The sequence below is a fragment of the Paramacrobiotus metropolitanus genome, unplaced genomic scaffold (assembly GCF_019649055.1).
Source record: "Paramacrobiotus metropolitanus isolate TYO unplaced genomic scaffold, Prichtersi_v1.0 Parri_scaffold0000051, whole genome shotgun sequence".
Classification (NCBI taxonomy): Eukaryota; Metazoa; Tardigrada; class Eutardigrada; order Parachela; family Macrobiotidae; genus Paramacrobiotus; species Paramacrobiotus metropolitanus.
The window spans coordinates 931892-957829 of record NW_026570271.1 but is presented as its reverse complement, the minus strand read 5'-3'; the positions used below and the strand labels follow the sequence as shown (position 1 = coordinate 957829).

The 25938-nt window shown below is 42.9% G+C and overlaps 5 protein-coding genes across 6 annotated transcripts; 4 read left to right on the top strand and 1 right to left on the bottom strand.

Moving 5' to 3' along the window:
* Positions 1 to 552: 552 nt before the first annotated feature.
* Positions 553 to 1442, top strand: LOC129592333 (uncharacterized). The gene is made up of 2 exons (XM_055488343.1): positions 553 to 684; positions 767 to 1442. Exons 1-2 carry the CDS (start codon positions 625 to 627, stop codon positions 1304 to 1306), a joined length of 600 nt encoding a protein of 199 aa, XP_055344318.1. The 5' UTR covers positions 553 to 624; the 3' UTR covers positions 1307 to 1442.
* Positions 1443 to 3622: 2180 nt separating this feature from the next.
* LOC129592309 (uncharacterized) lies at positions 3623 to 5305 on the top strand. Its single transcript, XM_055488320.1, has 2 exons — positions 3623 to 4227; positions 4291 to 5305. Exons 1-2 carry the CDS (start codon positions 4168 to 4170, stop codon positions 5014 to 5016), a joined length of 786 nt encoding a protein of 261 aa, XP_055344295.1. The 5' UTR covers positions 3623 to 4167; the 3' UTR covers positions 5017 to 5305.
* A 2336-nt stretch (positions 5306 to 7641) lies between these two features.
* Positions 7642 to 8698, top strand: LOC129592304 (uncharacterized). Its single transcript, XM_055488313.1, has 2 exons — positions 7642 to 7881; positions 7964 to 8698. The coding sequence occupies exons 1-2, from the start codon at positions 7837 to 7839 to the stop codon at positions 8510 to 8512; spliced, it is 594 nt and encodes a 197-aa protein (XP_055344288.1). The 5' UTR covers positions 7642 to 7836; the 3' UTR covers positions 8513 to 8698.
* A 593-nt stretch (positions 8699 to 9291) lies between these two features.
* Positions 9292 to 10339, top strand: LOC129592315 (uncharacterized). The gene is made up of 2 exons (XM_055488329.1): positions 9292 to 9501; positions 9575 to 10339. The coding sequence occupies exons 1-2, from the start codon at positions 9457 to 9459 to the stop codon at positions 10118 to 10120; spliced, it is 591 nt and encodes a 196-aa protein (XP_055344304.1). The 5' UTR covers positions 9292 to 9456; the 3' UTR covers positions 10121 to 10339.
* A 7375-nt stretch (positions 10340 to 17714) lies between these two features.
* On the bottom strand, positions 17715 to 20706 carry LOC129592300 (uncharacterized). Of its 2 annotated transcripts, none has more exons than XM_055488307.1 (8): positions 20572 to 20706; positions 20080 to 20221; positions 19488 to 19611; positions 19213 to 19388; positions 18635 to 18889; positions 18395 to 18527; positions 18133 to 18314; positions 17715 to 18044 (listed from the first exon to the last, which is right to left on the bottom strand). In XM_055488307.1, exons 1-8 carry the CDS (start codon positions 20645 to 20647, stop codon positions 17996 to 17998), a joined length of 1137 nt encoding a protein of 378 aa, XP_055344282.1. In that variant the 5' UTR covers positions 20648 to 20706; the 3' UTR covers positions 17715 to 17995. The 2 variants fall into 2 exon arrangements, with proteins under 2 accessions (XP_055344282.1, XP_055344281.1); XM_055488306.1 differs by having other exon boundaries at positions 20080 to 20287; positions 20572 to 20701.
* Positions 20707 to 25938: the final 5232 nt, after the last annotated feature.

The following is a 25938-nucleotide window of genomic DNA, read 5'->3' as shown; positions in this document are numbered from 1 at the left end:
AGCAAATGTTGCTCGCACAAACGGATTTCACACAAGCGTAGAGAAATCACTTGGCTGCAGAATGTACAGTAATAAAAACAGTATCTTGGAGTGCGCAAAAGCGAAAGTTCAAATCCATGTGCCGGATTTTGGTATTAAGTATCCAGGCCACTACTTTAAGTACTACGAGTAAGTGTCAGTATAAGGTCAGTATAAGTACTACGTGTCAGTATAATCATGGATAAAAGGCCAAACTAAGGGTAAAATATATTAACAAGCACGAAGATAAATCATTCATTCCTACTGTAAAATGCAACGAGAGGACTGCCATGAATCAGCAAATCATAATTCACGCTGTGGGGCTATGCAATTTGCGAAATGTAGAAGGTGCGGCATCAGCCTAGCCGGTACGTTTGTCAAATTGTTTGTAATACTGGTTGGGTTCCAATAACTAACGAAATATTCATACAGCTTCACGCGTAATTATTTCCTCGAGCAAAAGACATTCCGCGAAACACTGTAGAGTGTATATAACAATCAGTAAAGAAACGTAATTTAGATAATAAAGCATAGACTAATATATTTGTTAATTCAGCCACAATAACTTGGTATTGCACTGGACCGGAAAAGGTTACCGTGGTAAAAATGTTTTATCGATATTATGGATGCACGGCGAAAGCACTGGCATGCGTACTTTTTGCACAGGTTTGATAAAAAACGATGTCAGTTCAAATACATAATTATAATTATAAGGAATATGTTATTACGGCGGTTTGCATATCCACAGTGTATTGACGTACTGCTGCTTACGGCGGCTGGAGCAAACGCGATAACCGCGCCAGCTGAGGAAGCAGCTAAGAATGTGCACCGGGATATTGATCTGGCCTTTGAAATGCGCAACGCCACCGCGGATGACGGGAGCGTTCGTTTCATCGAAACACCCTGGTTATCTTCTTGGATTATTGGTTCCCCGTTGACGATTGACTGTCCTTTTCCCGAGTATCCCATTCTCCGCATCCTGGGCGGGCAGTATGCCAATGTCACCGCTAATGCCACGCAGATTGTGACGTGCGAGGGCGGCTACCATGTGCGCGGATGTCCTTACACGCTGAGGATCGCGCACCAGTGTTCGGGTGTCTCCGGGAACTGTTCCGTGTCCATTGAACAGCCGGATGAAATGCAACGCTGTCCGGTTGCGCATTACCAGATTCGCTACCAGTGCCTGCCCAAGATGACGTCGGACGATCCGCTCAGATCGTATGCCACGCTCCCGCCGGGGGTCGACGCCAGCGATCCATGCGCTGCGTTGTACGTGCCGAGTCAGTAAAACGGTTTCGCGTTGCGCTGATAATTTTATCGTCTACGTAACGGCTTGATTCATCGCGTCACAACGTGGCGTGAAGTCAAAATAATGAGCTTTAAAATGTACGCCTAAAAAAGCTTGGCGGTTGGCATTGTTTACAGGAAAAGATACGGTGTACTTGTGTGCACGGATGAGCATCACAGATTAAGCAGTCAGCCAGTTATCTTGAGGTTTATTGAAATAAAATGCCAAAAAAGCAACCAATCGGTTTTGACATTATGTTAGCTGTAATCAAAATGGTTAAGGAAGATGCGACCTGCGAAAACAGTATGCCTTGACTTGACACTTTAGAGATTAATAGGATCGAGCATTAATTAATAATGCCGGTCGTTCACCGCAGTTATTAGAAGCAGTAACAAATGCCCCAAAGCAGTAAACACTAACAAAGAGATCTCAGAAGATTTTCATTTTCAAGATCGGCGAGTTTAACGTGGTTAACCAGTAATGTAACATCAAAGCAGCGGTTCTCTCGACATGATTACACGCAGGTACCACACTGCAACGATGCACTCGTGGAAATTCTGCTTAGTCCATAAGAGAGATGCCAATCGGTAAATAGAGGTTTAATTCCGCATCCGTACCGTTCCGAGTACTAAGCGGCGCTGTATGTAGCTTGCACGAAAACAACTGCAGTTAACTTGTCACACTGCAACGGTTGTAAAATCATGCGAAAACGCGGTAGTGAGCAGCTACTGTCAGGGTATCTGTTATTGGTGAGTTCAGCTGTTATTTGACAGAACGCAACTCTCTGGTTTTATTATGGTGTCGTTACGGCGACAACACTGAGCGGCGGCGGTCCATTCCATAAAGACATCGATCTGCAGCCGGAACTGAGCAACCGGACATCCAAACACGGGCGACCGCTTCCCCTGGGATTCACCGCGCAGTCCACATGGCTTCTGGGCACTTCCGGCACAATTGACAGTATCGATGCGGAGTACCCCATTATCTGGTTTCTAAGTGGTGGTTTTATCAGCATGCAAGGAATCCACATGCAAAATGTAACCTGTGTGGGTGGATTCCATGTACCAGGCTGCCCGAACTCACTGCGCATCGCCCACGATTGTTCGGGTGCCAGCGGCCAGTGCCGACTGGATCTGGAGAGACCGGATGAGGTAAGTCGTGGCCCAGTGACACATTACCGCTTCCGGTATCAGTGTTTACCGAAGAATCCGCTGAAGCCCTTCGCCATACCTCCGCCGAATATCGACTCGCGTGATCCCTGTTTAGCTTTATACGTTAGCAAGCAAGTATGCCAAAGGTGGTCGCCGCTAGCCCGTAGCCTCGTGTATTGATGTTAAGAATGTGGCTTCTGTGTTGCTGCTTAAAAGTTACAGTACAGTATAATGCATCGCATCTATTGCAGCTAAAATTCATTGAAATTCAAACCAACTCAGACAAATCAAGCAATAAATATTTAGAGTTAGCGAATATTCGCGGTTGCAAAACAGTGAATTCGTTGTTCAGGTCAAGCTGCAGCGGAACAGCAAGGTCAGTGGCAGCTGCCAAGGTCAGCATTTGTTCGCTATTTACTAATAAAATGAGACGCACGGCAATTTTTCTGCTTGAGAGACAGCCGGTGACCGCAGGATGTTTGCAACTAAAGCCACTTTATAATTAATGATCAAGCTGTGGAATTATAGCGAACGCTGACGATAAATCAGCAAAATTACAACCGGACAACTTATGTTATGGCACTGGTTGGCTAAGTAGATTTTGTAGGTACGCCAGTACTTATTAAGGGATTTGGCCCGGTACATAGCACCAAATTCGTGTACATCCACGGGAACCTTCGCTGTCGCGCACTCCCAAATACTTTTTTGCATTGCTTATGAGATTTTGTAGCCAGAAGAATTGTACGTAGTTGTGAAATCCGTTTGCGCGCTTCGGTTGCGGAATTATGAGGGCAAAATTCCAAAGTTTTGTTCAGTGTACCAAAAGTCTCATTATGGACCGATCTCCTCAACACGTAATGCATATATGAAGATTGTTTTGGTACGGAACCAGACTTCTAGGATTTTTTTTAAATTTTAAAATGAATTTTAAAATTTTTGAAATTCATTTTAAAATTCGAAAAAAATTGTAGAAGTCTGCATCCGTACCAAAACAATCTTCATGGTTATGTGCATTTACGTGCAAAATTTGAAAGGGATCGGTGCATAATGAGACTTTTGGTACACCTGAATGCATTTAAACTTTTTGGAATTTTGTTGCCCTCATAACTCCGCTACCGCATGTTGCGCGCGCAAACGGATTTCACAACTACATATACAATTCTTCTGGCTACAAAATCTCATAAAGCAATGCAAAAAAGTGTTTGGGAGTGCGCGACAGCGAAAGTTCCCGCCAATGTACACGAATTCAGTGCTATGTCCCGGGCCAAATCCCTTAAACATATGTACGTTGTGCGGTCAGACGGTCCATGTGGTAAGTGCCGCATTTATAATAAACACTGCCCTAAACTATTTCTGAGTATTTCATAACGCCTAACGATAATGCATAAACGATGTACCTGGAAAGGCCTGTAGAGCTCACATACGAGTACAAATATCTGTACATAATTTTGAACAGCAGTCGGCAGCAATAGCATGGTCTCGTTAGTAATGCTTCTCGTGTCAATGGTCCCTCGAGCAAAAGCACATTCCAGCATTCCGATAATATTATATCATCGTTGTGCGAGAAGCCGTAAATACACTGAAAACCTGGTCTAATGCAATAGAAAGAAGCCACATAAATTATCATCTTAGTATTTATGCATCCCAAAAAGGAATAAATAGTGCATTGCTGCCGTAATACCGATAAGTGTAGCGAAAGGATTCAGAACCATGGCTGGCCAGCGAAATGGGTTTGCAACTGAAACGTTGATACGTGTAATCCGTATCCCGGTAAGTAAGCAAACAGTACCGGGTAAATAACTGAAATAATTCCAACGATTTTCGTATTCCCAGTACGTACTGCTCCTGGTATTCACACTTCATGGCACTGCCGCAGTGTCCGATCAAAATTCCACTAGAGACCAAATTGACCGCCCATCCAACTCCACCAATTTCGACGCAATCGACTCGACCGCGCTCGTTATTCACCACATCGACGCTGCTGGTCTTTTTTCCGAATCAGCTAATCGTACCACTGGAAAAGCAGTTCAAGATATAAATCTACCGTTTGAAATGCGCAATGCCACCGCGGACGACCCTGAAATTCAACCCATCGGAATGACATCCGTCATGATCACGTCTATCGGCTTCCCCAGCACTATAGACTGCCCTTTACCCGAGTACCCCATGATCCGCATCCTGGGCGGTCAATTCGTGAATTTGACCACCGAATCTAAGCAGAATGTTAACACCACCGCCGACCATTGGCTGAATATGACGTGTGAGGGAGGTTTCCATGGGCGTGCGTGTCCGTATACCTTGCGGCTGGCGCACCAGTGCTCCGGTGCCTCGGTGAACTGCACCGTTTTCATTGAGCAGCCGGACGAAATGGCACGGTGTCCGGTAGCGTACTACGAGGTGCGGTACCAGTGCCTGCCCCCACTGACACCGGATAATCCCTTGAAACCGTATACCCTGCTGCCACCTGGAAGCGATGGAAGTGGTCCTTGTGCTTTGTTATACGTGCCGAGCCCGTCACCAAGTTTAACTGGAAGTTTCAACGTTCCCCTTTTTGCTTGAGAATGTGTATGCCGAAGCGTCGCTCAATGAGCGCTATTGCGAGATCCAATAAGTGGCTTTTAAAGAGTGCCCAACCGTTGGATGAACTTGAAAAAAATTTATCAGAGGCGAGTAGATACCTTGTTCGGAAAATTCCATGCATGATGGGTCATTATGATTCTCACTGTTGTTTGTTTTGTTAGATAGATTACCATGGGAAACGAAAAAAAATAATTTCTGCTGTTCGTCTGCAAATTAACTTCAAAAAAACCCAAGTGTCTCAACAAAAATTATGGTTGGGCTGTAAAGTGCAAAGAAAATAAAACAAAACGATGAACTAAAAAAATTCCATAATTTCATGAAACGTTGCGCTTGTGTGCGGAATGTTGAAGGTGCCGCAGTACAACTAACAAGACCGCATGTAACACCGGCTGGATTCCAGTAATTACACAGTTTCGCGCGCACCTGTGTGTTGCCGCATTATCGAAATGGATTACGGGCTAAAATATTTAAGTGTGCAACCCTTGCACAAGCAGTTAGTACCTTAATTTTGGAACTGCTAAAGGCACACCTGTAACCGTCCAAAACGACAGGTCGTCTGAGACGTCCGCCGGTCGTTTCGCCCACAAAACCGTCCGTAACGACCGGGGTCCGCCGAAACGACCGCAGTAGATTTTCCGCACCTGTTTTTTCTTGGAGTTTTCGATCGTCAACAAGAGGAATGAATGTAATTTTGGATAAACTTTGGATCGTTTCTGCTACATATTTGAAATACGAAGTTTTCTCGGGAAGAAACGACCGGATACGAAATTACACTCCCTGTTCACAATCGAATACGCAAAAAAACTGAGCTGGCGAAATTTACAGTAGTTGTTTAGGCGGTGCCGGTCGTTTTGCACGGTTTAGAGACCAAAAACGGCCGGCGGAAGTCTCAGACGACCAATGGTTCTGGACGGTTACACACCCCTTTTCACTCCCGTTATCTGTAGCCATCCCCTTCTGCACCCTTGTTGATGCTCTTTTTGTGTTCTCTATTGCCCACACCATCTTATACGTAAAAACTATAGGTACCCCTTTTGAGACAAAAAGAAAAAAACGTATTTGTTCCTTCGCTATTCTGTCATATCTTCCGCCTTAAAAAAATTTTTTAAGACATTTTGTGCTTTTTACTTTTGTTTTTGCTTGTACCTGCTTTCTGAAATATGTTTCTTTGTTTAAAGTAAACTTTGACAAACCCAAACGAAGTTTTGACAAATCCTTATGCATTAATAATGTCGCCGTCTGATACATCTGTACTGATTAGACTATCCGTAGATAACGCAATGGAGACTTTTTAGAAAGTGAAGCCTTAAGGCGTCGCCTAAAACGAACCGAACACAGACCATCCATTGAAAATACAGATCTGTACAGAGTACTGCTGCAAGCGCTGATATTATCATGCGAGTTGCCGACGCCGCCCCCATCCGCTCCACCCTCGCCGAGCAGCCAAATCGACCAGTTAAACTGGGTGGAGTGCGTACTATAACTAACAATAATCTCATTGTTATTGTGGGAAGCAAATTGACTGAAAAACATTGTCCAGCAAATTTATTAAAATATCGTAACGTATACTATATAAGTAGTCTATAAGTAGTAAAAATATATAAGTAGTAAAATATATAAGTAGCAAAAATAAAGGCGGAAAACAATTTCGTCGCTAAACAAGGTTTCTGTAGGTAAGCGAGCATCACTACTTGTACCAAGGATGCCCCGTCATGCTGAAAGTAGCCCATGAATGTTCTGTATTCAAAGGAAACTGCTGGTTTTCGGGGGTTAAACCGTTGTATCGGTCCGAAAAAATTCAAAAGTGTACTAAAAGGTTTTATAAGCATCCACATTACCATATTTATAAGAATCCATAGGTACCATCAGCGGTTCGTGCTAAATTACCTAAATTTCTTCTCGATCCGTTTCACCAATTACTGTAGGTTTGTAGGTATGCACTTATACTATTCAGCTTTGCACAGGTGGCTTTGATTTATTAGTTCTTTCACGCCACAACACCGTAGCAAACCAGTTGGCCCAACCTAGGTGATTAACTGACACAAAGCCATGCTGTAACCAGTTTGCCCAACCTTATTGGGTTAATGCACCGGTTATTAGTATTTGAATGCAAAATAATTTTTTCAATCAAAATTAACAAACAGATCCGTTTTCACACTTAGATTTTCGTAAATTAAAACAGGCGAACAGAACTGTGACATGCATACAAGCCCGTCTCAGGAACGGGTGAACGGAAAAAGCTTGTAATCTCATAAACGCATAAGCCACTACCGAAGAAAAACGCAACGGTCGAGCCATACATATTTACCGGTACCGCTAACAGTGAACATCCAAAAGCAGGTTTTATACCACAGTATTCCGTAATTCAGTGCAGTTTCTTTTGCAGTTGTACAATGTTGCGGTTAGCATAAAATACGAGTAGTATGACTACTATGTCGGCGACTCCGCGGTTTGTTATAAAGTTTAATTGGGTGCCAAAACCTTGGCATGATTAATGGATCAAATTATGGCTACTGGCCACGTATCTAACTCGTGATCGGTCTAATTCTGCCGAAGTCCAATTTTTAAAATTGTTTCCACTGCCAAGGAAAGCAGATTTTTCAGTAATCAGACTACATTAGTCGGTATAAAAAGAACCTGTCTGTTTACCTTGCATTTCACAGGCCTTGCAAGCTGCAGCAGCAATTTAACGGGCACCTTTGATATTGTGTAAAAGCTTATAAGATTAAGGCGCTAGTGGCTAGTGGTATGCACTGATTTGTTGATTCAAGTGCGTTTAGCAACCTTTCCACGTGAGAAATGGCAAACAAGCAAGCTCTCTTAACGACGTCTGCAGTCCTGCTGGTCAGTAACGAGCAAGTTCACAGAATTTTAAACAGTTTTCGTTTGTTAGTGCATCGTGAACTTTCCTTAATTTTTGTTTCAGAGTGTCGCCATGATGCTGTGCAGCTACAGTTACACTGATGCCACACCTGTAACAGCCAATAAAGCCATCCACCAGGACATCAGTCTCGAGCCCGAAGTGACTAACCGGACTTCTAAGAGAACCGGAAAGCCTATGCCGTACGAACTGTCCAACTCAACTTGGATCATTGAGTCGTCCGGTTCCATCAACTGCATCCATCCTGAGACCCCGATCGTGTGGATCCTGGGCAGTACTTGGACGTTCATGGACAAATCGGATACCATTAACCGGACCTGCCCGGGAGGCTTCCACTACCAGGGATGCCCCTTTACGCTGCGACTGGCCCATGAGTGCTCTGGATTCAAGGGAAACTGCCCGTTCAAACCAGTCAAACCGGACGAAGAGAGCCGCTGTCCAACGACGCACTTCAACTTCGCGTATCAGTGTTTGCCCGAGCCAACAGCCGATAAACCGCTCAAGTCTTACGCGGTGGCGCCGAAGAACGCCGATCCCAATGATCCTTGCCTGCCGTTGTATGTTGCCAAACATACCGGTGTTGCTGGCCATTAGCAACATATCTGTACATCTTCAAATTTCTGCCGAAATTTTCTACGTACTTAGATTTCGCTGCGCTTTTATTACTGCCAGTGATGTTTTTCGATAGAGCACCGTGCACTCGCTTTCCGCAGCTTGCTGTCGATGTACCGAGCGGCTTGAGAAAATATCGTTCTGTTAGTAAACTCTGTCAACCGTCAACATGTCTCCAGAACTGAAACCACACTGTCACTATGTGCACTGGTATAGTTTCCATTTGAACAAACAATGCCTCACTGCTTTTTTAAATTTATTGAACGCATAATGCCTTTATATGTAGCAGTCTTAAGTAGTCACTACTCTTAAGTCTTTTGACATTATTTATGCACAAAATGTGCTTGGTCATGGTATGAATCTCACAGAGAAACAAAATCAAAAATTATTTGGCTGGCGATCGGCAGGTCACCGTGCAACTCGCAAAACTGTAACAGCAAAAGACGAATCCTGAGTAATATACTGAAATATTTGTAATATAGAAACTATTTCTATTTGTACTGGGAAAATTTAGACACTTAAGCGGGAGGTGCTGACCGGGGCCGTTTACGAGCTTTCGGGTTAGGTGATAGTGACTAGTTTTCATCAGCACCAATACTTATACTCGTGAAAACAATATTTCAAGATTTGTTGGGTTACTTCAATGCCGCATATCTGGTGTGTGATCAGACTGGCTTAACCAAAGTCCGCGTTTCCCGTTGCTTTTACGCCGAAGAAAAGCAAAAGCTGCGGTGATATAAAAAAAAGCCATTTGCCGGTTTGCCTTGCATTTCCGCAGCCCGAGTCGAGCGGTTGTCAGAATTAAACGGCATTACTTTTAACTTACTAGTAGTTGTACAAGGTCCAGCACGTGTGAGATTCTAATTGCTGCCGATGTTCAATGAGTCCTTAATAAATTTATATACATCAACAACTTTCAAATTGAAATGAGAAACAGCCAACAGATTTCGGCGGCTACCGTCTCTTTGCTAGTCAGTAACGAAAACCCTCCTCTGGAATTGTTCGTTAATTTCGGTTGACTCAATGCTTTCCTTTGCTTTACAGGGTATTGTCGTCATGCATATCACCTGGGGTTACAGTGATGCCATACCAGTGACAACAAATAAAGCCATCCACAAGGACATCGATCTCGAAATCGAGATGACGAATCGGACTACAAGAGCCGGAAAACCTATCGCTCACGAATTATCCATCGCAACATGGAACGTAGGTTCGTCGATTGATTCCATGAAATGTCTAAACCCGGAAAACCCAATCGTGTGGTTTTTGGGGGGCACTTGGATCTTCTACGAAGGATGGGTGGAGATCAATCGCACATGCGAGGGAGGTTTCCACTACAACGGCTGTCCGTACACGCTGTGGATTGCCCATGAATGTTCCGGGGCCCATGGCAGCTGTTCATTTATCCCTGCAAAGCCGGACGAAGAAAGCCGTTGCCCGACGACGCACTACAGCCTCCGATATCAGTGTCTTCCGGTGCCAACAGCCGAAAACCCGCTCAAGCCCTATGCTATGACGCCCGAGAACGCCGACCCGAATGATCCGTGCCTGCCGCTGTATGTAGGCAAACAGGCCGGTGTCGGCGGGTAGTAGGAGTCATTCGGATTTTAATTTTTTGGTTCGTGAATTCTGCCACGAAGTTCCTGAACTTTAAGGCACCTCATGTTGAACACTTTCCTAACGAAGCTGAATGCTGCCCAGATAACCGATGGGATATTGAAATTACCCGTAAATAAATGCGAGCATGAAAGCAAAGTCATGCTTTCTTAATTTTCGTAAGGCAAAAGAGATGGAAACAATAAAAATTCGACAGCATAAGCTGAAAACCGTACACCGTGTTAACCATGGGGTTAGAACTTAGAAGGTTTGATTGACTTCGATTACATTGAATCATGCAGCTTATTTTGGACTTGCGAGTATGTTGGAATTTAGTGGGTCATAACCTAATGAAAACCTGATCTTTCTGTCAGACTGTCACTAAATGACTATCGTGACAATATTAACGAAATTTCAGTGTTTCATTTTCGGTATTACGCTAAAAAGGTCATTTTCAGTTCTTAACCTGCGCATTAAAAAAATATAAGTACTGCTTTATTTGCACATTAATGCCTCAATACCTGCGCCGCAAATACAAGTATGTACAAGCCCATCCAACAATTCTTTGACCGCTGTAAGCGGGAATTTAAAGAAACGTGGGCTTGAGCCATTTAATGTGCTTCGACACATCACGCCACATGAGTCTGCGTATTCAACGTAAATAAGCAACAAATCTGCCAGAATCTTTACAAATCTATTCCAGTGCGATATGAGAAGGTCTTCCACGCAGGTGGCGCTCGAACTGAGTACTGATATTTTGTTCCATATTTCGTTTCATGAATGGTAGTTCATAAACTGATCTGTTTCTTTTGTAGTTACTGGTAATTTAACTATGATAATTCTAACTGCGATCTGTTTGGTTTTGTTGATTAACCTGATAATTTTAACTGTGATGATGCTTTATCGGTGATTAATTGTGATCTAATATATTATTGTTGGTTGAATATTCATAAAAATATCTGCCACTACACTACGATGCGTATTTGCATTACTGTGCGCGATTTATATGCGCTGCGCTTACAGCGGTCAAAGAATTGTTGGATGGGCTTGTACATAACGCATTTAATTAGGCTCAACCGCACCTCGGATTTTTGCCTGCTTTGAAAAGATTTCCAGGATTGCTTTGCTAAAAATATTTTGTTATAGGTGCCGTGTGTCATTAGCGCGTAGTATGTGCATCGTTTACAAATTACAACGATGACACAAGCCGTCTAGAAGAATTTCTTAAAGTACGTTGTTGATAAAACAATATAGCTGCCTGTCAGAAATTTTAATCCTGATAATCCTGCACTTCTGCGCAGAGACAATATTATTATAGCATTGATAATGTTTTCGTCTGAGGAAAGAACACACGAATACATTTGTGAATAGAGTGTACAGAAGCTATTAGTCGCCGGTTGCGTTTATATCCGGAATCAATTACTGAAAAGATCCGTTTTCGATGTACCTCCCGATGTATGCTCGCTTGCATGTGGCTTAGAAACGAGGGCTATTTAAGCAATCATTCTGTCGCAACGAGTAAAGCGCGTTGTTGCATTTACAAATCCTGAGCAATTTGCATCATTTAGTTTGTCTGAGCTTGTTCAGTGTCAGATCAGCTAAGCATTTTCAGTGATAGTTGTTCAAGAATTTGTATTTTAGCGAAGTGTATGCGTGTGCCATGGACGGAGGGAAAGCTTCGGAGAATGTACCGCTGGCTCAAATGCCATTTACCGATGAGACGATGAAGACCCTCGTTCTTTGGTGGAAGGGAGAAATCGACGGGCGAGCTTTATTTAAGATCCTCACAGATGCCGGTGTTAGCATGCTAACTGGAGACAGGAGAGCGGTGACGGTTGCTGATTTGCGTCGGGCCCTTTCAGACGAATGGACGCGGGAGTTGTTCGAGCTTCCGAAACCGGAAGCTTTGAAATCGGCCAAACGCTACTTGGGGGTACGTCCGGAATCCACCAACTTGTTCATCAATAGGCAATATCACCATGCTTTCCACTTGCCTCCTTGCCCTGGATCGCAAAAAATCCTCCTGAAGATGCAGTTGGCCATTGCGATTATGAAAATCGCTGCAGGAGATGTCAACGGAAATGGAAAGTGTGACCGTTAAGTGACAACAAATGAATGCTGCAGTAACTTGACTAACTGACCCTACCCTAGGAGTGTTGAAACGTGGACCTGCGTGTCTGGCATTATGGTTGATGCTTCCGTTGCAATATCCGGAATAAATTCTGGAGTTTTGAATAACTATGATAAGCTGCAAGTACTTTGTAGTGTAGTGACTCTAGTCTATTTGAATGGTTCCATTTGGCTGGTCCGCAATCTTGTATAATTTAACGTGTCATATCCTTAGTTTTCATTCTTATAAAAGTGTCTTGATGAGTATGTCCAGTTCAGATAAACCCACTATGTCATGATAATTAAAAATGGTGTTTATGTTATAGCAGTCTTATTTTGGTTCTGTTCCCATATCGCAGTATCAGTCGGACACCAGAATATTAACTGAACAGATTTATATTAATTGTTTAAACATGACTTCATAGAGCTGCTTTCGATAGTTTGCAAGAAGCCTGCCATAGAAAATTTTTGCCGGATCATCGGTTTCTAATTCCCTGGTAAATATTTCACGTAGGAATAAAAATAGTGGACCACTGGACTGGCACTTCCAGTTTTCTCAACAACCACTCATAGTCCATACATCAGAAACTACCGCCCACCCACTTTATGCGAGCTGCATCAGTTGATCATACTGTAACCATGCTACCGCATGGAGGTACCTCACAGCAAATATTTTATACATTATTTATAAATAAAAATTATTAATACATGCAATGAATCCTTTCCGATTGGCTATTTTAAACGCTAACTGAAGTCACCATTTGCTACTGCATCGTAAGGTATTTCAGGAGCAGATGCATGCGAGTACTTCGAATTTTCCTACAAGTTCTCTGACACTGGAAGTACCATGAGCGCCACTGGGGCCACTAAACTCGAATATGTACGTAGAATATGCGGCTGCCGCTCTTTGTCAGTCATGGTTCCTTAGGGACTAAAGCGCGTACAAGAACAGATCACGCATGGACGAGAAACGTCTGAATTCCTGCCAGCAATGTCCAACTAATTCTCGCTAAGTCAGCACTCATTGGTCCTTATAAACATTTGTCCATGAGAAACAACCCGCTCAATTCGTCATTATGCCATATCTAACATGTAATTTCCCTATAATAAAAAGTTGACCTTTCTGATACCATGCTCGTCTTGAAGGATTCACGTTCTCCAATGAAGCCCGGCGTCTGGCAGTCGCGCGGAGTCTGCATTCTTTTCCATCTCGCCAAGATCTTCGGCATCCGTACCGAGAGCTTGAAATCTATCCGCACCAAGAAACGCTACACCGCTGTGTTCGCCTGGCGCTGCTTACAAGCCATCCTGTTGATCTTCGCCATCGGGATCGGGGTGGTCGATTCACTACGCTCATGGAAACGCTACCAGGTGCAGCTGTCCAAACTGGAGTTCACCGCGGTGACGATGAGTATCTTCCGGGCATGCTACATCTCCAAAGCCGCCATCACCATCGTCCTCATTCTCCGTCGGCGCAAAGAATACCGGCGGATCCTGAAGGCGGTTGCGCGAGTGTGTGAAAAGCAAATTGGTGCGTTGTCGCAAATCAAATCGTCAATTAATTATTTAGCCGTTGGATTGACGGTGTGGAGCGGGATGGCCATCGCTGGGATTATCTGGGCGGTGGCTAAGACTTTCTCTTTAGCCGCGACAAAACGCGCTATCCCGCTTAATGCCACCCACTGTTGGTCGTGCACGGTTGACCATCCGGTTATGTTGGATATCCCGATCTGGATGATCTGTGTGCTGTACGCCATCATGATGTTCTTTGATGAAGGTCTTGATGTTTATCCACAACTGCTTATCTGCTTGATTATGTTCGCCTTGGCTCTGTGTTTCAAGAATGTAAAGGAGAATGTGCGGAATATCGTCCATAATCCTTTTATTCCCTTGGAGTATCATGAAGACAGGATTAAGTGTTTAGCCGCAGTGCACTTGGAGTTGTCCCAGTTGGTACTGGATTTTGATCGCCTGGTGTCACTGTTGATATTCATGCTGTACGGAGTGGATCTGATGGGATTCATCAGTTTGACGTCCTTTGCGATGTATAAGCATGGAGTGCATTTCAGTAGTTATCAAGAGAATGATATCATCCTCTTTGCCTGTGTATTGGTAATTGTATCTGCGGTAAATTCCTCCATGCGGACGGGACTGGCAATTATGATGAGCGAGCAGGTACGAGTCCGATCAATTTGAAGTGTGATAAGTATTACTCCGAATAACCGTGTGTTGTGCAGGCCCATGCTGTGCTCCCGCATCTTCATAAGATGACATTGAATATGAAGAGCAACGAAGGTCGGTTTGCTCTGGGGAATTTCGTGTCAAGGTTGGAGAATAACCGTGTGGCCATGACCATTGGAGGGTTTATGTACATCACGCGCGAAGCCGCATTCACGGTAATTCGACAATAATACACTGTAGGTACAAAGTGGTCCAAGTCTTTAAAACCCTCAAAACCTTTAAAACCCTTAAAACCTTTAAAACTCTTAAAACCTTTAAAACTCTTAAAACTTTTAAAACCATTAAAACTTTTTGAGAAATCACTGTCGATGCGATGTATTTATTAATTAATTAAAACGTTTGGTTTTATTAGTTTTAATAGTTTTAAAATTAGATTTGGACCATTTTGTACCTACCCTCAATAATATGCCATGTACTGCACCTCCGTAAAACCGATATAACATTTTTAGCGGCTTCTTGTTAATAGATTTTTGGACTGTTGGTGACGTATGTGCTCTTCGTGTATCAAATGCAAGATCAAAAGCAAGATTTATCACGACTTCCCACACTGGAGCAGATATCTGCTCGCTATCCAAAACTGCCGGCCATTTTTGTACTGAATGGCACCGGGAATTGATTGAGCAGCTGCCACATTCCAAATGTGTTGACCCGCTACGGACATTGATTGTTTTTATTGATATCGACATTATGTTGGACTTATCAATATGAACTGCACCGGTGCAACCAGAACACAGAAACCCGAAAACTGAACATTAGGCAACCAAGCTCTGATAGAACAATAATTTAATGCCTAAACATGCTAACGATAATATTATGATAAATCATACAGTCAGATGTCATAGTAATCGCCCCAGCCTTAACGCAGATGGTAAACCAATCGCTGCGGGAGGGAGTGTTTCCTTCCGTGTTTAAGCGAGCTGAAGTATTTGCCTTGCCGAAAAGCACCTCACCGCAGTGTGCTGATGACTTCCGTCCGATTTCGTTACTTTGCAATTTCTCGAAACTATTCGAGAAATGTGTGCAATTGCAAATTGTGCGCTTCCTAAAAGAACACGACATTCTGTCCCCAAACCAGTCTGGATTCAGAGATGGCTATTCTTGCGAAACACTGTTACTGAAAACAACGGAGAAGTGGAAGAAGGCAGTTGATAGTAGCAGTGTGACGGCAGTGTGTTTTTTAGATCTGAAGAAAGCCTTCGATAGTGTAAGCCACTCGCGACTGCTAGAAAAGATGAGAAAAATTGGGGCCGGGGACATCGTGGTGCAGTGGCTACATAGTTACCTCACTGGCAGAGTACAAAGGGTGCGAGATGGCAAGCGAACATCCGACTGGTTGCCACTAACATCTGGTGTCCCGCAGGGCACTGTGTTAGGTCCAATCCTGTTCACCATCTACATCAACGACGTGCTTACTGTTAACGCAGGAGATTGTGATGTTGACTGTTTTGCAGACGACACAATTGTTCATGCTACCGGAAAGACGAAAAGCATAGCTGCCGCTAAACTGAACGATGGACTGGTACGTGTTGGCCAGGTTATGGAAGAAAATATGCTGCATATAAACGAAAAGAAATGCCAAGCGATATACATATGTTCCGATCGCAATATGCAGCCGGATCCAGAAGTCGTCATCAATGGGTCAGTTGTCGGCATATCAAAATGTGTACGGTACCTCGGCGTTGAGATCGATAACCACCTGAAGTGGAACGATCAGTTCAGAAAGGTACAGCGGAAAGGGAATTTCGGCATTGCCATGATTAAACGCGCACAACAAGGGCTCAGCATGTCACAGCGCAAAGGTCTTTATCACGCTTGCTTCGGTTGCCATATCGCACACCAGTCGCCGGTATGGTCTGCAGCGTCTTCGACTGAGCGCAACAAGCTAGCCGGACTACAACGTAAAGCTCTGAAAACCATCACTGATTACAAGATGCCGGTTACTCCGGAACTGTATCAGAAGTTGGGTATCCCTCACATATTCGACCGATGGCGTCAGAGCAATGCGGTGTGGCTGTACAAGATCTGGAACAAGAGTCAGTTTTCTCTTCCCGCTTACCTCCTGGACATGATCAAAGTGAAAGACAACACCATGCACTACAATTTACGAAAACCGGCAAGAGTCGACGCTGCACGGGCAAGGAGAGTTATTGGAGAGGCGACTATGGAATTTCGATTAAAGCGTCTGCTTGATAAAATTATTGCTGTTAACCCTAAAATTCTTGATGCAAGTTCTGTACCTGCCTTTAAATTCCTACTCAAATCTGTCGATCTGTCTTAAATACTTACATTAGCGCTCAAATGTTTTTTGTTCGACCAGACTTGAAGTCCCTTTGGGGTTGTCTGCTCTTGTGCCGTAATAATAATAATAATAATAGTAAGGCTGAAGAAATTCCTGACTAAAGAGTGACCAGGTACGAACTGCATAAATATATTTGTGGATAAATATCCATACCCGAGAACGGCGCCGGAACAGCATTGTCCAATTTTATCACTATCAGAGCGTAATTATTAATATAATCATCTATGTGGCCAGTTATGCTCTCATTATTGTGCATCACCTGATGACATGATGAAAGGTAGCGAGAGCTCAGTGTAACCATAAAAACTGTTTTCTAAATTAAATACAGTTGAAGTTCGCGAAGAGCGATCGACGGTATATAAACGGCAGTATCTAAGACCGTAGCTCCAGGTCAAGTCAGCTCGTAGACGAAGACGATAGTAACGGAAACGCCGCGCCGGATGAAAAAGAACAGAAACAAATTATTCATGGACTGCAAGTGTATTATCACCACAGTCCGGTAAGTCCGCTTATACTACCCGCGAATGTCCGTGGAAAGCAAGGTAGAATCCCGAATATGTTGAATACGTCGGAAATCTTGGGTTCCGTCCCACCAGTCAGATACTTCGTCAGCTAAGTGATTTTGAAGTTACCGGTCAACAGTCAACAGTTATAATTGTCAGCAGAATGGTTTTTGGCTCGATCAAGAAGGACGTTAAAACCATCATGTCAGCACATATCAATATCCAAAATGCTTTAATTGTCAGTATTCCGGGTTCCTCAAGTGATGACTATCCTTGAATCTTAAGCGCAAGTCAATAAAAAAAAGTCCTTTGAAATTACCGTTATAATGTGTTGTGTAAAAGTGTGTGTAGTTTTATTACGGGGTCTTTGCAACGAAACTGCCCTATCGTATTGTCAAACAAAGCGTCTAAAACATTCGTTTTGCGCACAGTACACCGAAGATATCATTTATTCCGCACAACCGTTACCGCAAATTACAACAAACCAATTTTGGCCTTTTAAAATATCTGATGAGTGCTAAAATTTGTAAAGCCACAAAGTCGCAAAAACTCTCCATTTTGACGGTAAATGACGGTCAAACTAAGAACGCAGCCAACAGAATCTTTTAAGCGATAAAAACAAATTTGAATCTGGATTAGAGTTAGTAACAGCTGATATAAGATTTTCCTTCTTGACATTTCAGAAACATATGCTTGCGTTTATCGTCGACTGGCATTTTAACAGCTGCTGAGCTCGGAATCATAGGCACGAACGCGATACTGAAGTCTGTAAAGCAAAACATCAGTTTCTATCAAAGCTCAGCTGTGCATGTACTTGTACTGTACTGCTTATAAATAAAATAATCGACATTTACCTGATATCGTGACCAGGATGATTGGGAGTGCAGTCCATAGTGGGTCCCCACTCTGAGCTGGACTCGGACGGTGCGACCGTGCCGTAGTCAAACTGGAAGACGCACTGGAAAGATTCGATCAAAGTATAGTGCAGGAGCGCCGTCGGATCACCATCTTTCACTTCCACGCGCAGGTTCACCCACTACGAAAAGTCAACGTGCAAACTAGCCATTGTACTATAAAACGCCAGTAAGGAAGTAGAAGGGAAGTCTTATCTAGTACGTTCAAGGCTCCGCCGCAGATAGTGCGATGCATCTTCTGGTTGAGTTGCGGTGAATTATTATCCCAGAAGTTGCCCACTTGTTTGTAGCCATTATCGCCGTCAATACCGGGCCATTTCCACAACGAGTTCTCACTAATATTAAGAAATCAGTCAAAAATAAAATATTTTTTTAAATTATTCTAGTTGGTGTAACGGTGTAAAGTGTATCAACTAGTCAACTCGTTAAATTGTATACGTACGTGTCCAGTTTGGCCATGAAGAACGGATCGCAGGGCGATGCCACATCGCAAAAGTCTCCTTTGTACGTTTTGCCGTTGGGATTGTTCAGTTGGACTAGCTGCAGTTCCAGATTGATGATTTCGTGCTCGCCGGGAACGTGCGGCTTGGGTTTAGAGGAGGATTTGCTGCTGTCAGACTGGAGCTGCATCAGCTGGGCGTGGTCAACATGGCACGTGGCTTCATCGGTTTTGAATGCGCGAATGTGTGCTGTCAGTCTACAAGCACCGAAATAGGTATGCCTTTATTTATTGTTTAATTAAACTGCAACCACGTACAAATATAACTCTATATCGAAACTTGTTAAAAAATGTATCCCCAATTAATTGTGCGTGAATATATCCGACAGCTTATCTACTGCCGCCTATGCTGCTACAAAAGAATTTAACGAGCTGGAAATTAGGTTGAAGTTGGGAAGCCTTTCTTACATGCACGAGTGCTTAAAACATTTTGCGACATTTATCAATTTATTTTTGTCAACTTACATTAAAAAATTCCGAAATGCTTAAGAGCTGTCAGTACACAATACGGTAATACATACACGTGATCACTGTTGCGGTATTTAGCTTGGCAAGTTGTTGTCGGCCCCCATTTGGCGTTCTTGGCATCACTGGCCACGTCACTTGGATTGATGATGAATTTGCAGTCAATGTCATCGATTGTCTGCCAGATTCCGCCAACGTCGGTATCGTAGATATAGGCACGTAGCGTGACTTGCTAAAAATCCCGAACAGTTTAAATTTGCCTTACCAAAATTTTAATTAGTACTTTCCAATTGTGAACAGATCTTTTCTCGTATATGACAATACTGCTTACACTGGAAGCGCCACCGCAGACATCGTGGTTGACGATAGCATTAACAGTCGGACTGTCGTTATCGGTGCTGGTGAATACCACTTTGGCTTTTGCGGCGGATTCAAAGGGCTTCAAGGGTTTGTCCCTGTTGAGGAAAAAAAAATATTGTGCCAACGATTTATTTAACTGGTGACGCCAAATAATGGGAAACAACGCCCGGAAAATTTGCTACATTGGACTTATCAATTATAAGTTACAGTAAACAAGCAGTTATGATGCGGAGAAAATCACATAAATCGGGCAATGCTCCACGCGAAGCCCTCATTAATTACTCGCTGCACCCATTATAAGAGCAAAAACCTGACAGCAGAATGGCTTTTTTCTTGCCGTAGGTTGTTTTTGGTACTATCAATGCTCAAATGGAACTGTGTGATATGAGCAATACGTAAAATATGCACTCGCATATAAAAATGCCGGTTGCTGTAAATGGCAAACCGGAAACTTTGCAGCTAAACAGGTACAAATGGATGTGCAATATTACTGTGAGTGCCAACTGCCACATACACTAGATAAAAGCTGTGGTAACAGTTCGGGGCCTTCCGAATTCACTTACAAGTCAAGGTAAGCGGAAATGCCGGTATCGCATTTGCTGGTTGAATCGCACCAATGGTTGGACAGATCCACGCTACCGGGGTTAGAAAACTTGATTATCTCTACCTCTACACGGTAGTATGGGGGGAAATTGTCGGCGGAATCTGCAGCATCAGGGGCGAGGTTAACAACAACATGTGAAGCACCGGGTACCTGCACTGTCTGCACATCTGACAAGAAAAAATAACTCTAAAAGCCAAGCACATTTACAACAACACCGCAATCCCAAATTAAAAGTGTCCATTAAAGTACAGCATTTAAAGATTTAGAAACAGCAGACAAGTGAATGCAATAAAGAACATTCCTTAACTTCTCACTTAATTTATTGTATAATGTTTTCATCTAAAAGGAAAAACTGGAATACGAGTACTGAGTAAATAATTTATCAGTCTGAAAGATAATTAATAAAATGGCAGGTTGACGCTAAAGCAGTAACAAGCAAATCTTCGCTTACCGCCCTTGCCACGTCCACGTTGCCCGTTGGAAACGCCGGCAACGGCCAACAAGACCGCTAACAACAGGAGATGCATTGTGACTAACGCTGGCTGCTAACCGTTCGCGATAACAAAGCAAATGCCGGCTGTGCATTTTTCTGTGCGAACAGAACGCCGGTTTTATTGGGATGATCCGCACAGCCTCGGGCTCTTGTTTTTCTGAGCACCAAGCACAACCTGTTGGCAAAGATCTCACTTTACAAACGGCTTTGTAATGATGGGTAAACATAACTAATTAAAAATATACTTTCAACACATTTTAAATGAACATAATATTTATTAATTATCTGTTGATTTTCCAAAATATCCGAAACAATAAACAATTATTTTTCCATCAACGATCAGCGGTCTGTATGAAAAAACGATAAATTTATCCTAATTTCCACTTGATTGTATTAATTACGTGCACGACATTCGCGGAATACAATACACAGCATTAAAATGCGACTCAATAATGCATTGATTTTGGTCACCCGATTTACTACTTTTTTTTATACAACAATTTTACAGCCCTGTAACCGTTTGACTAGACATCGGCCGTGGTCGTTCAATGTTCGGAACTGACAGTGCGCGTTCGTAATTACTTATTTTCTTCTTTTAGGGTTTTATGCTCGAGCCTTACGGAAGTACTGTGCAGTGACCCGGATGCCGCGGATGACGCCGGTGGGCCGGTGTGCTGGGATATCAGTGTGGTGCAAAATCACCGCGGACGAGAAAATACTTCGCTGTATACTGGACTTGGAGATAGTGAGTGAGCTGCATACTCTTGCGCTGTTTATTGGGCAAAGGCCATCAGTGTTACAAAAAGTGCATTCGCGTAATACTACTTAAAATGATTCAAATTTAAACGTTAAAAAAACCGCTTTGACATGGATACCCCGCATGTTCCAAAGCGGGCTTTGGAACATGCGGGGTATCCATGTCAAAGCGAGCCACTCGGACTGTCAGGCATAAACAACACGCGGCCAGACGGCATGACTCTCGTCCCGGTACGGGATGGTAAGGCGCTGGTATGGGACGCTACATGCTGGGACACGGTAGCCGCATCGCATGTCCGGGCAAGTGCGAGTGCATCCGGTAGTGTTGCGCATATGGCCGAAGACGTTAAACGCCGTAAATACGCTTACGTGGAAAGGATGGGTTACCTGTTTTACGCCCTGGCAGTCGAAACTTTTGGCACTTTTGGTTCTGATTTTATGGAGCTCATTCGTTTCGCTGGCAGAAAGATTCGCGACGTGACAGGGGAACCTCGTTCTACTGCGTTTTTGAAGCAGAGATTAAGTCTAGCTGTAGTGAAAGGAAATGCTGCTGCTGTTTTGGGCACCTTGAATATGCGTCCTAGGGTTTTTGATAGCAATAACGATTTTGGCTGCATACTCTTGCATTTAGTTCCGTTATGTGGGAATTTCGGCACTTTAGTATAAAGTGTTGATTTAAATTGCGTTACAAGAACACGAAGGAACCCTCCTTTATTACGAGATTGAAACGGCGGGCCGAGTTCGAAAAACGTCACGGCTACCTGTGTTCTTGTCGCAGATGCACAGAGCTGCATATGTACAGTATGTCTTGTTGCAATTCCAAGTACAAGCCCATCCAACAATTCTTTGACCGCTGTAAGCGCAGCGCATATAAATCGCGCACAGTAATGCAAATACGCATCGTACTGTAGTGTAGTGGCAGATATATTTATAAATATTCAATCAATAATAATATATTAGATCACAATTAATAGACCATTATTAGACCAACGTGGAATCAATCATCTTTAGCCCGGGCATGTTGCAATCAGTAATTTGAAAGTAATATGGATATTAAGTACCACCGCGATATTGTATTACAAAGCAAAGATAATACTGTCACAAAAGTATAAAATTAATATAAATTATGATGGCAATAAATAATGCTAAACATATTACATTGTATATCACAGATACAGTAAGTGCAACACATGCAGATTTGTTGCTTATTTACGCTGAATACGCAGACCCATGTGGCGTGACGTGTCGAAGCACATTAAATGGCTCAAGCCCACGTTTCTTTAAATTCCCGCTTTCAGCGGTCAAAGAATTGTTGGATGGGCTTGTATTACATTGGCCACTGTACTATCAACGTTTTTAGGTGGAAAAGCCCGGTTACACCAAGAAAACTTGGAGCTCTTTTACGATATATCTCCGGTGGAGTAATTTCGCTGAAGTATTACAACAGCAACCGCTTCGAGATGGCTGGAAGATGATCAAGGGGTTTGCAGCTCGTGTGGGGTAAAAGGCCCCGGTAAATTGAGCAAATGCAGGTAGTTAATTATTGATTAAAAATAATTTGGTTTAATGATCTAATTATACGTAGATTTAATAATTATCTGCAGTAACAATACTTATGATTGGAGTTGTTTCACGGAGATCTATTCGAAGTGTGCAGACTTTCGCGCTCTTCTGCTGGTAATTGTTGCGCTGCATGACTACCACAGCAGCGCTGGAAAAAAGAGTTCTGATTGGTTTCAGTAACCTGCCGAAACCGGCGAAGCAACAGGTGAAATCATTAACTGTTCAAGTGTGCTGCCTCATTCGAGACTGCGCTCAGGAAGCGAACAATAATTTTGGTGTACTGTTTGGTATGGGGTCGCAAGAAGCCGTGATGCAGCAGGCGACTACCGAATTAAGCCGTCGTTTTGCGGCATCAAAGAATGATTTTTTGTTGTTTTCTAGGTTATGTTTGTGCCCAGATGGAATCTGCTACTTCGGAACGCCGGTAGTTTTACGCACTATAAAAATAATTTACTTGCAACACTGTCCATTCGAATTGCTTGATCCTAATTGATAAACGACCATCCAGGGGACAGTCTCAACCTTTTCGTTAACTTAGTTTTCGTCCGGATGGGAATTTATTTAATTTTATGAATAGCAAGTTTTACGGAGATACGTTAGCCCGATAATCTGTATTGCTTCCGTCGGTATTAATAAAAACTTTCGTTAGCTATAATGCGTGATGATATGTAATACCCAATATAATGTAGAGTGGAATTAGGCAAGGCATTTTCTCGTTAGATCTTCGTACCGGTTTTATTTCGCACAGACCAACAGTTAGTGCATGGAATCATGGGCCCATGCAACGATCTTGATCTTGCCAAAACGTCGATATAATGGTCACAAATTAATTTAGTACGTTTAATTTTTAAATGATCCACACCTCGTAGATGAAACTGAAGATTGGTGCAGTCACAAAAAAGTAAAGTATTGTCCATCCGTTGCAGACGAATACTGCTACGTGCACTGAATTGCAGCACAAATAAATTAGACCAGCTATATTGTCAGATCGAGGAGACAGCAACCGGATTTGACTGCATGACAACGGGATTGAACTACTGTAGGTCATACTCTTCGTTAAATCAGTTTTCATCTTGCTGCAGGCATCTCTTCCCAACGATCGAAAGCTTAAATAGACTCAAAAGTCATATGTTATAAAGCCAATGCGGCACATGTATGGTTTCGTTATGTTATTTTTGTGGACCATACCCCATCTTTTTAATTTTAAGCAGCTGTTTTCGGTTTTTTAAGCAGCTGTTTTTATCCTTCGGACTAAGATAGAATGGAAATTCAGGAAGCTTTGCCGAGCGGTGGCATCCGTTCCTTCGCTGCTGGCGACGTTGTAATGGCCTGTAACCCTTTGGTTTGGGTTCTGGAGCGCAGCGCCTACAAAACACACTGCGCCTTTTGCTTGTACGAGAGTAAGGAGCTGCGGAAATGTTCGGGATGTCAACTGCACCACTACTGCAACCTTACGTGCCAGGTGCGATAAAAAGACTGCTAAAAACGGTCTATAAGCTAGAATGTAAAACCGTTTCGGTTCATAATGGACCTGGAAAACTAGAGACCTAGGCATTCACCAGAGATCATCAGCGACACTTTTAGTCTTTTGGAATTTATGGAAACGAGAGCCTGCGTTGCAAGTGTCTCAACCTCGTATTGATTTTCTACGAAGAGTACATTGTGAATCAGTTCAATATTTATTGTAATGCAGGACGTTGTAGTGTATTAAGAATCAGTGCGCAAGGTTTGGAATGTGTGCCTTTGCCTTTGTTGGCAGCATGGCGACAATTCCCAGCCATGGGTGTACGCCCAAGATATCGTTGCAATGGAAATTAATTGTTTTGTGGTTGGTTCAATGTAGGCAGCTGACTGGAAAATGGAGCATAAAATGGAATGCAATGTGCTGAAGCAGTTCATTGCAGACGTTAGCGAAACGGAATACACGTTTTCTACGATGCCAAGCGGTCCTGCGAGTCGCGTAACATCAAACGACCTTACCAAGACTAGTTGTACTCTGTACCATTGGTGACATGATGTCCAAATTGGACTATAAAATTCAGGTAAGACAACCGAAAGGAAAGCGCAATTTTGCCAGTTGGCTGCCTAATAAAAAAGCCTAAAAAAACTTCTGCTGATTGTTAAAGAGACTTCAATGGCCCATATTATCGAACAGAAACGTCTTCGGCTTCGCCTCCGCGTTTCGTGTGGTTTACTATCGCTTTTCACCTGAAAAAGCTCTACAAGTGGGGACCAGACTAATTCTGCGGAGAAGCAATCAATTCTTTTGTCCCTCTCGCTGATTCACATGCTACAGTTTATAAATTTTAAATACGTAAAGTTTGCGCGAATTCTAACGTTGCCAGATCCTAAATCACACGCTACTGATTTTGAGTACTAGTATTTCATACGAACTTTAGCCCTGAGAGCGGTATTTCCGGCTTCAAACCCTTGAATGTTTTAGGACAACAAAGAAAGTTCAACCCTCTTATGAAATCCTTTTCATGGAGATAATAAACTTATTAGGTTTTTTTCCTTATTAGGCTTCGGCAATATATTCGGCAAAATATGTGTTCGATTATTAGATTATTCAAGTAACCTACAGTAGCTGGCTTGACCGCCATTGCACAGTAATAAAGGTTAGCTGATTTTGCAGATTATTCCCTTTCAGTTGATGATCTCTTATTTACAACTCCCCAGTTTTGTCACCGCTATCCTTTGGACATTTTTTATGAACGTTCCACTCTGAAGTTTGAATTTGTTCTGCATTATTTTGAAAACAATGGGTGGTTTTGAATGATACCATTTTAAAATTAACAATGGAGGTACTCGACTATGTAAATTAATGTTTGTCATATTATTATTTTGGGTAGCCGGATTATTTCGAGTTTTGTTTACCGTATAGAAATGGTCAATTCTAGCTGCCATGTCTGACAACGAAGCAGAAATTCTGATACAGACTCCGCACTCTTGATTCGCGTTGTCGTGAAATTCGGGAGCAGGAACTTTAATAGTATTTTCGATTTT

Bases quoted from the DNA above. Each gene is read 5' to 3' on its own strand.
- LOC129592333 (XM_055488343.1), top strand. From the start codon at position 625: ATGTTTTATCGATATTATGGATGCACGGCGAAAGCACTGGCATGCGTA. The intron at 685-766 runs GTTTGATAAAAA...GCATATCCACAG, and splicing joins CATGCGTACTTTTTGCACAG to TGTATTGACGTACTGCTGCT.
- LOC129592300 (XM_055488306.1), bottom strand. From the start codon at position 20,647: ATGCATCTCCTGTTGTTAGCGGTCTTGTTGGCCGTTGCCGGCGTTTCC. The intron at 20,288-20,571 runs GTAAGCGAAGAT...TTTTCTTGTCAG, and splicing joins ACGTGGACGTGGCAAGGGCG to ATGTGCAGACAGTGCAGGTA. The intron at 18,315-18,394 runs GTACTAGATAAG...GACTTTTCGTAG, and splicing joins TCTGCGGCGGAGCCTTGAAC to TGGGTGAACCTGCGCGTGGA.
- LOC129592309 (XM_055488320.1), top strand. From the start codon at position 4,168: ATGGCTGGCCAGCGAAATGGGTTTGCAACTGAAACGTTGATACGTGTA. The intron at 4,228-4,290 runs GTAAGTAAGCAA...TCGTATTCCCAG, and splicing joins TACGTGTAATCCGTATCCCG to TACGTACTGCTCCTGGTATT.
- LOC129592304 (XM_055488313.1), top strand. From the start codon at position 7,837: ATGGCAAACAAGCAAGCTCTCTTAACGACGTCTGCAGTCCTGCTG. The intron at 7,882-7,963 runs GTCAGTAACGAG...TTTTTGTTTCAG, and splicing joins CGACGTCTGCAGTCCTGCTG to AGTGTCGCCATGATGCTGTG.
- LOC129592315 (XM_055488329.1), top strand. From the start codon at position 9,457: ATGAGAAACAGCCAACAGATTTCGGCGGCTACCGTCTCTTTGCTA. The intron at 9,502-9,574 runs GTCAGTAACGAA...TTTGCTTTACAG, and splicing joins CGGCTACCGTCTCTTTGCTA to GGTATTGTCGTCATGCATAT.